We start from the raw sequence: 16,953 nt of genomic DNA on the forward strand, positions 1-16,953 counted from the left end.
AACACTGGTCCCAGCATGGTTCGGGTGAAGACCATCCCAACGATACAGATCCCACTTTCCCCAGTATGGTGCCAGTGCCCCAGGAATCAAAACCCATTTCTCCCACACCAGTCTGTGAGCTACGCATTCATCTCTCTAATTTTATTTACCCTATGCCAATTTGCTCGTGGCTCAGGTAATAATGCAGACATTATTACCCTTGAGGTTCTGCTTTTTGAATTAGCCCCTAGCTGCACAGTCTCTCAGCAGAACCTCTTTCCTAGTTCTAACTGTGTCATTGGTACCTATATGGACCACGACGACTGGCTCCTCCCCCTCCCACTGCAAGTTCCTCTCCAGCCCAGAGCAGATGTCCTGAATCCTGGCATCCGGCAGGCAACACAGCTGTCTGGACTCCCGCTCTTGGCTGCAGAGAACTGTATCTATCCCCCTGACTATGCTGTCCAATGACCACTATCTTCCTATTAACTCCCCCCGCTTGAATCGCTTCCTGTACCTCGGTGCCACGGTCAGTTTGCTCATCCACCCTGCAGCCACCGCTTTCACCCATACAGGCTGCAAGAACCTCGAACCTGTTGGACAATTGCAAAGGCTGAGGCTCCTCCACCTCCTGGGTCCCCATACCTGCCTCACTTTTAATTTAATTTGATTTAATTAACAGGTAAGTCATGGCAGGAGAGCTCTGCCATGGTATGCTCTTCCTGCACTATGTGGGAAATCAGGGACACTTCCTGTGTCCCTGACAACCATGTGTGCGGGAAGTGTATCCAGCTGCAGCTACTGGCAGACCACATGCGGCGCTGGAGCTGCGAGTGGATACATACTGGAGCATTTACGATGCTGAGGACGTCGTGGATAGTACATTTAGGGAGTTGGTCACACTGCAGGTAAAGGCTGCACAGGCAGGAAGAGAATGGGTGATGGCCAGGCAGAGTAGTAGGCGCAGGCAGGTAGTGCAGGGGTCCCGTGTGGTCATACCCCTCTCAAACAGATATACCGCTTTGGATATTGTTGGGGAGGATGGCTTATCAGGGGAAGGCAGCAGCAGCCAACTTCCTGGCACCGTGGGTGGTTCTGCTGCACAGGACGGGACGAAAAAGAGTGAGAGCTATAGTAATAGGGGATTCTATTGTACAGGGAACAGATAGGTGTTTCTGTGGCTGCAAACGTGACTCCAGGATGGTATGTTGCCTCCCTGGTGCAAGGGTCAAGGATGTCTGAGTGGCTGCAGAATATTTTGGAAGGGGAGGGTGAACAGCCAGTTGTCGTGGTGCATATAGGTACCAACGATATAGGTAAAAAACGGGATGAGGTCCTAAAAGCTGAATATAGGGAGTTAGGAGGTAAATTAAAAAAACAGGACCTCAAAGGTAGTAATCTCAGGATTGCTACCAGTGCCACGTGCTAGTCAGAGTAGAAATAGAAGAATATTTCAGATGAATACGTGGCTAGAGGAATGGTGCCAGGGGGAGGGATTCAAATTCCTGGGACATTGGAACCGGTTCTGGGGAGGTGGGACCAGTACAAAATGGACGGTTTGCACCTAGGCAGGGCCGGGACCGATGTCCTAGGGGGAGTGTTTGCTAGTGCTGTGGGGGAGGGTTTAAACTAAAATGGCAGGGGGTTGGGAACATGAGCAGGGAGACAGAGGAAAGGGAAACAAGGATAAAAGCAAAAGACAGGAAGGAGAAAAACAAAAGTGGCAGACAGAGAAATCAAGGGTTTAAATCAAACATGGCCACAGTAAATAATAATTCTAAAAAGGTCTAAGAGGGTTAAAAAAACAAGCCTGAAGGCTTTGTGTCTTAATGCGAGGAGCATTCGTAATAAGGTGGATGAATTAGCTGTGCAAATAGAGGTAAACGGATGTATGATTGGGATTCCGGAAACATGGCTCCAGGGTGACCAAGGCTGGGAACTCAACATCCAGGGGTATTCAATATTCAGCAAAGATGGACAAAAAGGAAAAGGAGGTGGGGTAGCATTGCTGGTTAAAGAGGGATTAACACAATGGTAAGGAAGGATATTAGCTCTGATGATGTGGAATCTGTATGGGTAGAGCTGAGAAATACCAAGGGGCAGAAAACGTAGGGGGAGTGTCATATAGACCCCCAAACATTAATGCTGAGGTTGGAGATGGCATTAAAAGGGAAATTAGAGAAGCGTGCAATAAGGGCACAGCAGTTAACACAGGTGACTTTAATCTACATATAGATTGGGCTAACCAAATTAGTAACAATACTGTGGAGGAGGAATTCCTGGAGTGTATACAAGATGGTTTCCTGGACCAATATGTTGAGGGACCAAGTAGAGATCAGGCCATCTTAGACTGGGTATTATGTAATGAGAGGATTAATTAGCAATCTTGTTGTGCGAGGCCCCTTGGGTCGGAGCGATCATAATATGATAGAATTCTTCATTAAGATGGAGAGTGAAGTAGTTGACTTGGAGACTAGGGTCCTGAATTTAAATAAAGGAAACTACGATGGTAGAGGTAGACTACCCTTTATCCGGACTTCCGAAACCCTCTGAAAAAACCTTCGGTTTTTAGTCAGCGTAAGTCCAGCGTAAGTCGTGCGCACGACCCCCCGCAGACACCCCCGACCCCCGCCAACCCCCCCGCGGACCCACGCCGACTTACGCTGAGCGTCAGCGTAAGTCGTGCGCACGACCCCCCGCCGACCCCCCCCCCCCCGCCGACCCTGACCGTAAGTCGGCGGGGGTTGGGGTCGGCGTCGGCGGGGGGGTCGTGCGCACGACCCCCCCCCGCCGACCCCCCCCCCCGCGGACCCCTGCCGGCCCACCTTCCGAAATCCGAAATTCTCCGAAAACCGAAACACGGCTGGTCCCGAGGTTTTCGGATAAAGGATAGTCTACCTGTATGAGGCGCGAGTTGGGTAGGATTGATTGGGGAATGTTACTCAAAGGGTTGACGGTGGATAGGCAATGGCAAACATTCAAATCGCATGGATGAACTACAGAATTTGTTCATCTCTGTTTGGCATAACAATAAAAAAAAAGTTGACTCAACCGTGGCTAACAAAGGAAATTAGGGCTAGCATAAGATCCAAGGAGAGGACATATAAATTGGCCAGAAAAAGCAGTAAACCTGAGGATTGGGAGCAGTTTAGGATTCAGCAAAGGAGGACAAAGGGATTAATTAAGAGGGGGAAAATAGAGTATGAGAGTAAGCTTGCAGGGAACATATAAACTGACTGTAAAAGCTTTTATAGATATGTGAAGAGGAAAAAGATTGGTGAAGTCGAGTGTAGGTCCCTTGCAGTCAGAATCAGGGGAATTTATAATGAGGAACAAAGAAATGGCAGACCAATTAAATACATACTTTGGTTCCGTCTTCACAAAGCAGGACACAAATAACCTCCCAGAGATGTCGGGGAACATAGGGTCTAATGAGAGGGAGGAACTGAAAGAAATCAGTATTTGTAGGGAAATTGACGGGATTGAAGGCCGATAAATCCCCAGGGCCTGATAATTTACATCCTAGGGTACTTAAGGAAGTGGCCCGAGAAACAGTAGATGCATTGCTGGTCATCTTCCAAAATTCGATAGACTCTGGAATAGTTCCCATGGATTGGAGGGTGATGCGCCATCAATTACTCAAAAGACTGAAGTTGAGCGAGTAACAATCAGGCTTTTATTAACTAAAGAATGAAGGTCTTGTCTCGAGTGGTCGACCCGTCCAGAATACTAAGGGACTGGGAGGTAGTCACTTATATACCTGGAATAGTGGGAGGAGTCAGCCGAGGCATGTCCAGACCTGTACCTAGTGGAATACACATACAGACACAGACAGGTATGACAGTGGTTTACCACATTCACCCCTTGTTTAAAAATGAGTCCGGCGGGGTGAAGTGTATTTAAAAGTTCGTGTATTGGAGTCTCTCCGGAGGTCTTGTCTGCCGCTGTGATCGACGTGGCGACGGCAGGGGTGGTGGAGCTTCCGGCGTCGCGTCCCGTGTAGGCTGGGGCCCTGGAGTGTAGTCCTCGTGGGTGACGGTCCAAGGCGAGCCGGCTGCTGGGGTTGGATATCGGGTCGTGGGGGGGGGTGGTAATGGGTAGTGGGTTACAGCGGTCCCCGAGGGTGCGAGGTCTCGTATGGAGACTGTGTCCTCCCGCCCGTCCGGGTACGCAATGTAAGCGTACTGGGGGTTGGCGTGGAGGAGGTCGACCCTCTCGACCAGGGGGTCCGTTTTATTGGCCCTCACGTGTCTTCTCAGTAGTACCGGCCCTGGGGACGTCAGCCATGGCGGTAACGATGTCCCCGATGTGGACTTCCTTGGGAAGACAAACATTTTCTCGTGAGGGGTGGCATTGGTGGCAGTGCAGAGAAGTGACCGAATCGAGTGGAGCGCATCGGGGAGCACCTCCTGCCAGCGGGAGGTCGGAAGGCCCCTAGACTTTAAGGCTAGTAGGGCAGCCTTCCAAACAGTTGCATTCTCTCTTTCCACCTGTCCGTTCCCCCGGGGGTTGTAACTGGTGGTCCTGCTTGTGGCTATACCCCTAGCGAGCAGGTACTGGCGGAGTTCGTCGCTCATAAACGATGAGCCCCGGTCGCTATGGATATAGCTGGGGAAACCGAACAGGGTGAAGAGGCTGTTCAGACATTTAATGACCGTGGCACTGGTCATGTCCGGGCAGGGGATAGCGAACGGGAACCGGGAGTACTCGTCAATGATGTTGAGGAAGTACACATTGCGGTCGGAGGAGGGGAGAGGCCCTTTAAAATCGACGCTCAGGCGTTCGAAAGGGCGAGTGGCTTTTATCAGGTGGGCTCTGTCTGGTCTATAAAAGTGCGGTTTGCACTCAGCGCAGACTTGGCAGTTCTTGGTCATGGTCCTGACCTCCTCAATGGAGTAAGGCAGGTTGCGGGCCTTGATGAAGTGGAAGAACCTGGTGACCCCCGGGTGGCAGAGGTCATTGTGGAGGGCCCTCAGCCTATCGATCTGCGCGCTGGCGCAGGTGCCACGCGATAGGGCATCTGGGGGTTCATTGAGCTTCCCAGGCCGGTACAAGATCTCGTAATTGTAGGTGGAAAGTTCGATTCTCCACCTCAAGATCTTGTCATTTTTGATTTTGCCCCTCTGCTTGTTGTTGAACATAAAAGCAACTGAACGCTGGTCAGTGAGCAGGGTAAATCGTTTTCCGGCCAGGTAGTGCCTCCAATGACGCACAGCCTCCACGATAGCCTGGGCCTCCTTCTCGACCGCGGAGTGTCTGGTCTCCGGGCCCTGGAGGGTTCGTGAGAAGAATGCCACAGGTCTCCCCGCCTGATTAAGGGTGGCGGCCAGAGCGAAGTCGGACGCATCGCTTTCCACCTGGAAGGGGATGGATTCGTCCACGGTGCAGAGGAGTAGGCATCCATGCCCCGGAAGGCTGCGTCCAGCGTTAGTGCGATGTCGGAGGCTTTGTCGAGGGTGAGGTCACTCTGCTCCAGCAGTCGCTGTCGGGTGTAGTTGGACCTGTGGCCCGCTACGAAGGCATCCCGGATCAGTTCCTCCGTGTACTTAGTGGGCGTTACCGCCTTACACCCACAGGCCCGGCCAAGCACGGACAGTGCTTGGAGGTATTCCTCAGTCGATTCCCCAGGTTGTTGCTTGCGACTCCCCAGAAGGTGCCTAGCGTATACTTCGTTCACAGGGCGCGTGTACTGGGTCTTGAGGAGCTGGAGGGCGGCTGTGTACGAGGTCGCGTCCCGGATGACTGAGTACACTCGGTGGTTCACCTTGGAGATCAGGACAGACAGTTTGTCCGCATCCGTTTCGACCGCAGTGGAGGCAGTCAGGAATGTCTCGAAGCACGTGAGCCAGTGAGCAAACTTGGTGGAAGCGTCCGCTTCCCGACTGTCCAGGTCCAGGCATGCTGGTGTGAGGATCTTCTCCATTATAAAAAATTTAGTTAATAAAATTGATGCGCCATCAATTACTCAAAAGACTGAAGTTGAGCGAGTAACAATCAGGCTTTTATTAACTAAAGAATGAAGGTCTTGTCTCGAGTGGTCGACCCGTCCAGAATACTAAGGGACTGGGAGGTAGTCACTTATATACCTGGAATAGTGGGAGGAGTCAGCCGAGGCATGTCCAGACCTGTACCTAGTGGAATACACATACAGACACAGACAGGTATGACAGTGGTTTACCACAGAGGGTAGCTAATGTTACCCCACTATTCAAAAAAGATGGTAGAGAGAAAACGGGGAATTACAGACCGATAAGCCTGACATCGGTAGTGGGGAAAATGCTAGAGTCCATTATAAAAGATGTAATAGCAGAGCACTTGGAAAACAGTGACCGGATCGGACAAAGTCAACATGGATCTAAAAAGGTAAATCGTGCTTGACTAATCTACTGGAATTTTTTGAGGATGTAACTGGTTAAATAGGTAAGGGAGAACCAGTGGATGTGGTGTGTTTGGACTTTCAGAAGGCTTTCGATAAGGTCCCGCATAAGAGATTAGCGTGTAAAGTTAAGGCACATGGGATTGGGGGCAAGGTATTGACTTGGATAGATAACTGGTTGGCAGACAGAAAGCAAAGTGTTGGAATAAATGGCTCTTTTTCCGAGTGGCAGGCAGTGACTAGTGGGGTACCCCAGGGATCAGTTCTCGGACCCCAGCTATTCACAATATATATTAATGATCTGGACAAGGGAACGAGATGTAATATCTCCAAGTTTGCAGATGACACAAACCTGGGTGGACGTGTGTGCTGTGAGGAGGATGCAGAGAAACTCCAGTATGATTTGGACAGGTTGGGTGATTGGGCAGAGGCATGGCAGATGCAATTTCACGTGGATAAATGCGAGGTTATCCACTTCGGTGTCAAAAACAAGGTGGCTGATTATTATCTGATTGGCAATAGATTGGGAGAAGGAGAAGTGCAACGAGACCTGGGCGTCCTTGTGCACCAATCGCTGAAGGTAAGCATGCAGGTGCAGCAGGCGGTTAAGAAGGCAAATAGTATGTTGGCCTTCGTAGCAAGAGGGTTTGAGTACAGGAACAAGGATGTCTTGCTGCAGTTGTACAGGGCCTTGGTGAGACCACACCATGAGTATTGTGTGCAGTTTTGGTCGCCTTATCTGAGGAAGGATGTACTTGCCATGGAAGGAGTGCAGCGAAGATTCACCAGGCTGAAGGGGCCGAATGGCCTACTCCTATCTTCTATGTTTCAATGTTTCTGATACCTGGGATGGCAGGAATGATGTATGAGGAGAGATTAGGTCGATTGGGCTTATACTCGCTGGAGTTTAGAAGAATGAGAGGGGATCTCATTGAAATTTATAAAATTCTAACAGGACTAGACAGACTAGATGCAGGAAGGATGTTCCCGATGGCGGGGGAGTCCAGAACCAGGGGTCACAGTCTAAGGATAAGGGGTAAGCCATTTAGGACAGAGATGAGGAGGAATTTCTTCACCCAGAGAGTAGTGAACCTGTGGAATTCTCTACCACAGAAGGCAATAGAGGCCAATTCATTAAATATATTCAAGAAGGAGTTAGATATATATATTAAGGCTAAAGGGATCAAGGGATATGGGGAGAAAGCAGGGACCGGGCACTGAATTTGGATGATCAGCCATGATCCCATTGAATGGCGGAGCAGGCTCGAGGTTTCATGAAGGGGAAGTCATGTTTGACAAATTTGCTTGAGTTTTTTGAGGAAGTAACATGCAGGGTGGATAAAGGGGAACCAGTGGACGTAGTGTATTTAGACTTCCAAAAGGCATTCGACAAGGTGCCACACAAGATTATTGCTCAAGATAAAAAATCACGGGATTGGGGGTAATATTCTGGCGTGGGTGGAGGATTGGCTCTCTAACAGAAAGCAGAGAGTTGGGATAAAAGGTTCGTTCTCAGACTGGCAACCAGTAACTAGTGGTGTTCCGCAGGGGTCAGTGCTGGGTCCCCAACTCTTCACAATCTATATTGACGATTTGGAGGAGGGGACCGAGTGTAACATATCAAAGTTTGCAGATGATACAAAGATGGGATGGAAAGTAGTGAGTGAGGAGGACATAAAAAACCTGCAAACGGACATAGACAGGCTAAGTAAGTGGGCAGAGATTTGGCAGGTGGAATACAATACTGGAAAGTGTGAGGTTATGCACTTTGGCAGGAAAAATCATAGAGCAAGTTATTATCTTAATGGCAAGAAACTGGAAAGTACCGTAGTACAAAGGGATCTGGGGGTCCTGGTGCACGAAACTCAAAAAGTTAGTATGCAGGTGCAGCAAGTGATCAAGAAGGCCAATGGAATGTTGGCTTTTATTGCTAGGGGGATAGAATACAAAAACAGGGAGGTATTGCTGCAGTTGTACAAGGTATTGGTGAGACCGCACCTGGAATACTGCATACAGTTTTGGTGTCCATACTTAAGACATACTTGCTCTCGAGTCAGTACAAAGAAGGTTCACTCAGTTAATCCCGGGGATGAGGGGGTGGACATATGAGGAGAGGTTGAGTAGATTGGGACTCTACACATTGGAGTTCAGAAGTAAGAGAGGCGACCTTATTGAAACATATAAGATTGTGAAGGGGCTTGATCGGGTGGATGCGGTGAGGATGTTCCCAATGATGGGTGAAACTAGAACGAGGGGGCATAATCTTAGAATAAGGGGCTGCTCTTTCAAAACTGATGAGGAGAAACTTCTTCACTCAGGGTGGTAGGTTTGTGGAATTTGCTGCCCCAGAAAGCTGTGGAAGCTACATCATTAAGTAAATTTAAAACAGAAATAGATAGTTTCCTAGAAGTAAAGGGAATTAAGGGTTACAGGGAGCGGGCAGGAAATTGGACATGAGTCTAGGTTCGGAATGGTCATGGCCCTGTGGGTAGTGGAGTGGGCCCAGGGGCCGTGTAGCCTTGTTCTGATCCTACTGTGTTCTAATTCTGTGTTAGATTTCAGGAGATGGTTTTATTCCTGTTCCTGGCTGGGGTGGAGATCACCTTTACAGAAGGTAAGTACTGTAGAAAATATAGGGACAGAGTGATCTCGACGAGTTTCGATCGCCTAGATAGGTCGGAGAGGAATTTCCCAGATTTTTTTCTCCCAAATTGGCCATTGGGTCTTTTATCTGGTTTTTCGCCTCTCCCGGGAGATCACATGGGTTCGGGTGGATGGAGAGTGATAGAAGATTTGAGGTTAGGATCAGATCAGCCATGATCTCATTGAATGTCAGAGCAGGCTCGAGGGGCCGAATGGCCTACTCCTGCTCCTATCTTCTATGTTTCTGTTCCAAGCTGCACTCCGTGACAAACTGCACCATGTTGTGAATTACAATTCTGAACTGGACGCTGGATTTACTGAGTTATTTTCTATCAGTAAATCTATTTCTGAATTTCACGATGGCAGTTGAATTAAATGATTATCGTTTTAGTAAAAACTGATAAAATGATATGTAAACCTTATATTTTAATGATTAGTAAAATTATTTTGTGTTGTCAGAAAAAGTTTCTTGGTCCCATGATCCAGGTGTATGAATACATACCATTCCATAACAGTAACAGATTTAGATAGTTTAAGACAATCTGATTTCCAGCGGTCACAGGGTGTATCTCCAACAATGTGACTATTTTATTGATGTATTTCTGTAGATGTGGCACTGCTTAATGTTCTGTACAGCTGGAACTGGCGGTGGATTCAGTAAACCCGCAGTGTCTGGTCTGGTGGTGTAAAAAATCCGTTACTGGAATCGCAGCTTCATGGTTAGAAACACTGGCTGAATGTTCAGGGTTAATGTTCTTCACTAAACTCCGAACATGTGATGCTGGTTTTGTTATTTCCGTTTTCAGTTATTGTCGGTGAGTGATTTCCTCTATTGCCAGGGTAACAATCTGTCAGATCTCAGTACAAGAGGCCTTGGTTCCTTTTATATCTGAAAGACCGTGAAACATTCAGTGTAAACTGTCCATGTACTCGGCAGTCCAGGAGTAGGAACCTGTTGGTTCTGAGCAGTAGGGTATGTAGATACATATAATTGGTAAGACTTCCTGTTGCCATGGTTTAGTAATGGTTCTTTTTAAATTTGATAAACTCTGTCTCATTATATTTTTGAGTAGTGAATATTGTTCCACATGTTGTTCAGTTCTGGGCACCACCCCTCAGGAGAGAGTTGTTGGTTTTGGAGGGGATGTAGAGGGGGTTCATCGGATGATACCTGAGCTAAAATGGCTCAATTATGAGGACAGGTTGCAAAGACTAGGCTTGTATACCCTTCAATATAGAAGATCAGGGGACGATCTAATTGAGGTGTTTAAGATGATTAAAGAAGTTGGCAGGATAGATAGAGAAACTATTGTTCCTCTGGGGGTGGGGGGGGGGGGGCAGTCCTGAACAATGAGGCTTAAACTTCAACTTGGAGCTAGGCTGGCGCTCTGTGACTGAGGGAACTCGGCTCCATTCAGCACACAGCCCGACAGCGGCTGCTCAGCCCCGAGTTTAGATCACAGCGAGGGAGGGAGGGCCACAGCGCTGGTTCGTAATTCAGAAGAGAAAATGGCGCATTTCCGTCTACAGGAGTGAGAAAGCGGAAGTCTCAGTTCTAATGATTTATATCACAGGGAGGGATGTTAATGTGGAACAGAACCGGTTTGTAATGGAGGGGAGATTCCTGTCAGCATCAGGTCCCGGGGAATGAGCTGAACTGGCTCACAATACAGGTGCTGGTCCGGGGGTGGAGGGCACGGTGGGTTCATCATGTCCCGGGGAATGAGCTGAACTGGCTCACAATATAGGGGCTGGTCCGGGGGTGGAGGGTGCGGTGGGTTCATCAGGTCCCGGGGAATGAGCTGAACCGGCTCACAATATAGGGGCTGGTCCGGGGGTGGAGGGCGCGGTGGGTTCATCAGGTCCCGGGGAATGAGCTGAACCGGCTCACAATACAAGGGCTGGTCCAGGGGTGGAGGGCACGGTGGGTTCATCAGGTCCCGGGGAATGAGCTGAACCGGCTCACAATATAGGGGCTGGTCCGGGGGTGGAGGGCGCGGTGGGTTCATCAGGTCCCGGGGAATGAGCTGAACCATCTCGCAATACAGAAACATGGCTCCAGAGTGACCAAGGCTGGGAACTCAACATCCAGGGGTATTCAATATTCAGGAAAGATAAGCAAAAAGGAAAAGGAGGTGGGGTAGCATTGCTGGTTAAAGAGGAATTAACACAATGGTAAGGAAGGATATTAGCTCTGATGATGTGGAATCTGTATGGGTAGAGCTGAGAAATACCAAGGGGCAGAAAACGTTAGTGGGAGTGGTATATAGACCTCCAAACAGTAATGCGGAGGTTGGGGATGGCATTAAAAGGGAAATTAAAGAAGCGTGCAATAAGGGCACAGCAGTCATCATGGGTGACTTTAATCTACATATAGATTGGGCTAACCAAATTAGTAACAATACTGTGGAGGAGGAATTCCTGGAGTGTTTACGGGATGGTTTCCTGGACCAATATGTCGATGAACCAACCAGAGATCAGGCCATCTTAGACTGGGTATTATGTAATGAGAGGATTAATTAGCAATCTTGTTGTGCGAGGCCCCTTGGGTCGAAGCGATCATAATATGACAGAATTCTTCATTAAGATGGAGAGTGAAGTAGTTGACTCAGACTAGGGTCCTGAATTTAAGTAAAGGAAACTATGATGGTATGAGGCGCGAGTTGGGTAGGATTGATTGGGGAATGTTACTCAAAGGGTTGATGGTGGATAGGCAATGGCAAACATTCAAAGATCGCATGGATGAACTACATAATTTGTTCATCTCTGTTTGACATAAAAATAAAACAAAAAAGTTGACTCAACCATGGCTAACAAGGGAAATTAGGGATAGCATAAGATCCAAGGAGAGGACATATAAATTGGCCTGAAAAAGCAGCAAACCTGAGGTTTGGGAGCAGTTTAGGATTCAGCAAAGGAGGACAAAGGGATTAATTAAGAGGGGGAAAATAGAGTATGAGAGTTTGCTTGCAGGGAACATATAAACTGACTGTAAAATCTTCTATAGATATGTGAAGAGAAAAAGTTTGGTGAAGTCAAGTGTAGGTCCCTTGCAGTCAGAATCAGGAAAATCTATAATGGGGAACAAAGAAATGGCTGACCAATTAAATACATACTTTGGTTCCGTCTTCACAAAGCAGGACACAAATAACCTCCCAGAGATGTCGGGGAACATAGGGTCTAATGAGAGGGAGGAACTGAAAGAAATCAGTATTTGTAGGGAAATTGACGGGATTGAAGGCTGATATATCCCCAATGCCTGATCCTTTACATCCTAGGGTACTTAAGGAAGTGGCCCGAGAAATAGTAGATGCATTGCTGGTCATCTTCCAAAATTCGATAGACTCGAACAGTTCCCATGGATTGGAGGGTAGCTAATGTTACCCCACTATTCACCAAAGGTGGTAGATAGAAAACGGGGAATTACAGACCGATAAGCCTGACATCGGTAGTGGGGAAAATGCTAGAGTCCATTATAAAAGATGTAATAGCAGAGCACTTGGAAAACATGGATTTACAAAAGGTAAATCGTGCTTGACTAATCTACTGGAATTTTTTGAGGATGTAACTGGTAAAATAGGTAACGGAGAACCAGTGGATGTGGTGTATTTGGACTTTCAGAAGGCTTTCGATAAGGTCCCGCATAAGAGATGAGCATGTAAAGTTAAGGCACATGGGCTTAGGGGCAAGGTACTGACTTGGATAGAGAACTGGTTGGCAGAGAAAGCAAAGAGTTGGAATAAATGGGTCTTTTTCTGAGTGGCAGGCAGTGACTAGTTGGGTACCGCAGGGATCGGTCCTCGGACCCCAGCTATTCACAATATATATAAATGATCTAGACGAGGGAACTAGATGTAATATCTCCAACTTTGCAGACGACACAAAGCTGGGTGGGCGTGTGTGCTGTGACGAGGATGCTGAGAAAGTCCAGTATGATTTGGACAGGTTGGGTGATTGGGCAGAAGCATGGCAGATGCAGTATAATGTGGATAAATGCGAGGTTATCCACTTCGGTGGCAAAAACAGGAAGGCAGATTATTATCTGAACGGTAATAGATTGGGAGAAGGGGAAGTGCAACGAGACCTGGGTGTCCTTGTGCACCAGTCGCTGAAGGTAAGCATGCAGGTGCAGCAGGCGGTGAAGAAGGCAAATGATATGTTGGCCTTCGTAGCGAGAGGGTTCGAGTACAGGAACAAGGATGTCTTGCTGCAGTTGTACAGGGCCTTGGTGAGACCACATCTGGAGTATTGTGTGCAGTTTTCGTCACCTTATCTGAGGAAGGATGTTATTGCCATGGAGGGAGTGCAGCGAAGATTCACCAGACTGATGCCTGGGATCAGGGTATTGGTGAGGCCACACCTGGAATACTGCGTGCAGTTTTGGTTTCCATATTTAAGAAAAGATATACTTGCTCTCGAGGCGGTTCAGAGAAGGTTCACTCGGCTGATTCCGGAGATGAGGGGGTTGACGTATGAGGAAAGGTTGAGTTGGTTGGGACTCTACTCATTGGAGTTCAGAAGAATGAGAGGTGATCTTATCGAAACATATAAGATTGTGAGGGGGCTTGATCGGGTGGATACGGTGAGGATGTTTCAACTGATGGGTGAGACTAGAACTAGGGGGCATAATCTAAGAATAAGGGGCTGCCCTTTCAAAACTGAGATGAGGAGAAACTTCTTCACTCAGGGTAGTAAATCTATGGAATTTGCTACCTAAGAGAGCTGTGGAAGCTGCGACTTTATATAAATTTAAAATGGAGATCGACAGTTTCCTAGCAGATAAGGGAATTAAGGGTTACGGGGAGAGGGCAGGGAAGTGGAGGTGAGTCTAGATTCGGATCAGCCATGATCCTATTGAATGGCGGAGCAGGCCCGAGGGGCCGTATGGCCTACTCCTGCTCCTACTCCTGATCCTACTTATGTTCTTATGATGGCAGGAATGACATATGAGGAGAGATTGGGTCGATTGGGCTAATACTCGCTGGAGTTTAGAAGAATGAGAGGGGATCTCATTGAAACTTGTAAAATTCTAACAGGACTAGACAGACTAGATGCAGGAAGGATGTTCCTGATGGCCGGGGAGTCCAGAACCAGGGGTCACAGTCTAAGGATAAGGGGTAAGCCATTTCGGACAGAGATGAGGCATTTCTTCACCCAGAGAGTGGTGAACCTGTGGAATTCTCTACCACAGAAGGCAGTAGAGGCCAATTCATTAAATATATTCAAGAAGGAGTTGGATATATTTCTTAAGGCTAAAGGGATCAAGGGATATGGGGAGAAGGCAGGGACAGGGTACTGAATTTGGATGATCAGCCATGATCTCATTGAATGGCGGAGCAGGCTCGAGGGGCCGAATGGCCTACTCCTGCTCCTATCTTCTATGTTTCTGTTCCAAGCTGCACTCCGTGACAAACTGCACCATGTTGTGAATTACAATTCTGAACTGACGCTGGATTTACTGAGTTATTTTCTATCAGTAAATCTATTTCTGAATTTCACGATGGCAGTTGAATTAAATGATTATCGTTTTAGTAAAAACTGATAAAATGATATGTAAATCTTATATTTTAATGATTAGTAAAATTATTTTGTGTTGTCAGAAAAAAGTTTCTTGTTGGTCCCATGATCCAGGTGTATGGATACATACAATTCCATAACAGTAACAGATTTGATAGTTTAAGACAATCTGATTTTTCAGTGGTCACAGGGTGAATCTCCAACAATGTGACTATTTTATTGATGTATTTCTGTAGATGTGTCGCTGCTTAATGTTCTGTACAGCTGGAACTGGCGGTGGATTCAGTAAACCCGCAGTGTCAGGTCTGGTGGTGTAAAAAATCCGTTATTGGAATTGCAGCTTCATGGTTAGAAACACTGGCTGAATGTTCAGGGTTAATGTTCTTCACTAAACTCTGAACATGTGATGCTGGTTTTGTTATTTCCGTTTTCAGTTATTGTCGGTGAGTGATTTCCTCTATTGCCAGGGTAACAATCTGTCAGATCTCAGTACAAGAGGCCTTGGCTCCAATTTATATCTGAAAGACTGTGAAACATTCAGTGTAAACTGTCCATGTACTCGGCAGTCCAGGAGTAGGAACCTGTTGGTTCTGAGCAGTAGGGTATGCAGATACATATCATTGGTAAGACTTCCTGTTACCATGGTTTAGTAACTTTCTTTTTTAAATTTGATAAACTGTCTCATTATATTCTTGAGTAGTGAATATTGTTGCACATGTTGTTCAGTTCTGGGCACCGCCCCTCAGGAGAGAGATGTTGGCCTTGGAGGGGATGTAGCGCCGATTCATCGGATGATACCTGAGCTAAAATGGTTAAATTATCAGGACAGGTTGCAAAGACTAACCTTCTATTCCCTTGAATATAGAAGATCAGGGGATGATCTAATTGAGGTGTTTAAGATGATTAAAGGAGTTGACAGGATAGATAGAGAAACTATTGTTCCTCTGGGGGTGGGGGGGGGGGCAGTCCTGAACAATGAGGCTTAAACTTCAACTTGGAGCTAGGCTGGCGCTCTGTGACTGAGGGAACTCGGCTCCATTCAGCACACAGCCCGACAGCGGATGCCCAGCCCCGAGTTTAGATCACAGCGAGGGAGGGAGGGTCACAGCGCTGGTTAGTAACTCTGCAGAGAAAATGGCGCATTTCCGTCTACAGGAGTGAGAAAGAGGAAGTCTCAGTTCTAATGATTTATATCACAGGGAGGGGTGTTAATGTGGAACGGAACCAGTTTGTAATGGAGGGGAGATTCCTGTCAGCATCAGGTCCCGGGGAATGAGCTGAACCGGCTCTCAATACAGGGGCTGGTCCGGGGGTGGAGGGGGCGGTGGGTTCATCAGGTCCCGGGGAATGAGCTGAACTGACTCACAATACAGGGGCTGGTCCGGGGGTGGAGGGGGCGGTGGGTTCATCAGGTCCCGGGGAGTGAGCTGAACCGACTCACAATACAGGGGCTGGTCCGGGGGTGGAGGGCACGGTGGGTTCATCAGGTCCCGGGGAATGAGCTGAACCGACTCACAATACAGGGGCTGGTCCGGGGGTGGAGGGGGCGGTGGGTTCATCAGGTCCCAGGGAATGAGCTGAACCGACTCACAATACAGGGGCTGGTCCGGGGGTGGAGGGGGCGGTGGGTTCATCAGGTCCCGGGGAATGAGCTGAACCGACTCACAATACAGGGGCTGGTCCGGTGGTGGAGGGCACGGTGGGTTCATCAGGTCCCGGGGAATGAGCTGAACCGACTCACAATACAGGGGCTGGTCCGGGGGTGGAGGACGCGGTGGGTTCATCAGGTCCCGGGGAACGAGCTGAACCGACTCACAATACAGGGGCTGGTCCGGGGGTGGAGGGCGCGGTGGGTTCATCAGGTCCCGGGGAATGAGCTGAACCGACTCACAATACAGGGGCTGGTCCGGGGGTGGAGGGCGCGGTGGGTTCATCAGGTCCCGGGGAATGAGCTGAACCGACTCACAATACAGGGGCTGGTCCGGGGGTGGAGGGCGCGGTGGGTTCATCAGGTCCCGGGGAATGAGCTGAACCAGCTCACAATACAGGGGCTGGTCCGGGGGTGGAGGGCGCGGTGGGTTCATCAGGTCCCGGGGAATGAGCTGAACCGACTCACAATACAGGGGCTGGTCCGGGGGTGGAGGGGGCGGTGGGTTCATCAGGCCCCGGGGAATGAGCTGAACCGACTCACAATACAGGGGCTGGTCCGGGGGTGGAGGGCACGGTGGGTTCATCAGGTCCTGGGGAATGAGCTGAACCGACTCTCAATACAGGGGCTGGTCCGGGGGTGGAGGGGGCGGTGGGTTCATCAGGTCCCGGGGAATGAGCTGAACCGACTCACAATACAGGGGCTGGTCCGGGGGTGGAGGGCGCGGTGGGTTCATCAGGTCCCGGGGAATGAGCTGAACCGACTCACAATACAGGGGCTGGTCCGGGGG

At 48.7% G+C, this 16,953-nt stretch overlaps 1 protein-coding gene across 1 annotated transcript in view; it reads left to right on the forward strand.

Moving 5' to 3' along the window:
- Positions 1-14,304: 14,304 nt before the first annotated feature.
- LOC147082213 (NACHT, LRR and PYD domains-containing protein 3-like) overlaps positions 14,305-16,953 on the forward strand; it is a 278,082-nt gene continuing 275,433 nt past the window's right edge. The window contains exon 1 of the mRNA XM_085980396.1: positions 14,305-15,138. Within this exon, the coding sequence (XP_085836522.1) occupies positions 15,120-15,138 (19 nt within the window). The 5' untranslated portion in view covers positions 14,305-15,119. The remainder of the gene's footprint in view (positions 15,139-16,953) is intronic.

The sequence above is a fragment of the Somniosus microcephalus genome, unplaced genomic scaffold, assembly GCF_052327205.1.
Source record: "Somniosus microcephalus isolate GS21.2 unplaced genomic scaffold, FLI_Smic_1.0 scaffold143, whole genome shotgun sequence".
NCBI classification, from domain to species: domain Eukaryota; kingdom Metazoa; phylum Chordata; class Chondrichthyes; order Squaliformes; family Somniosidae; genus Somniosus; species Somniosus microcephalus.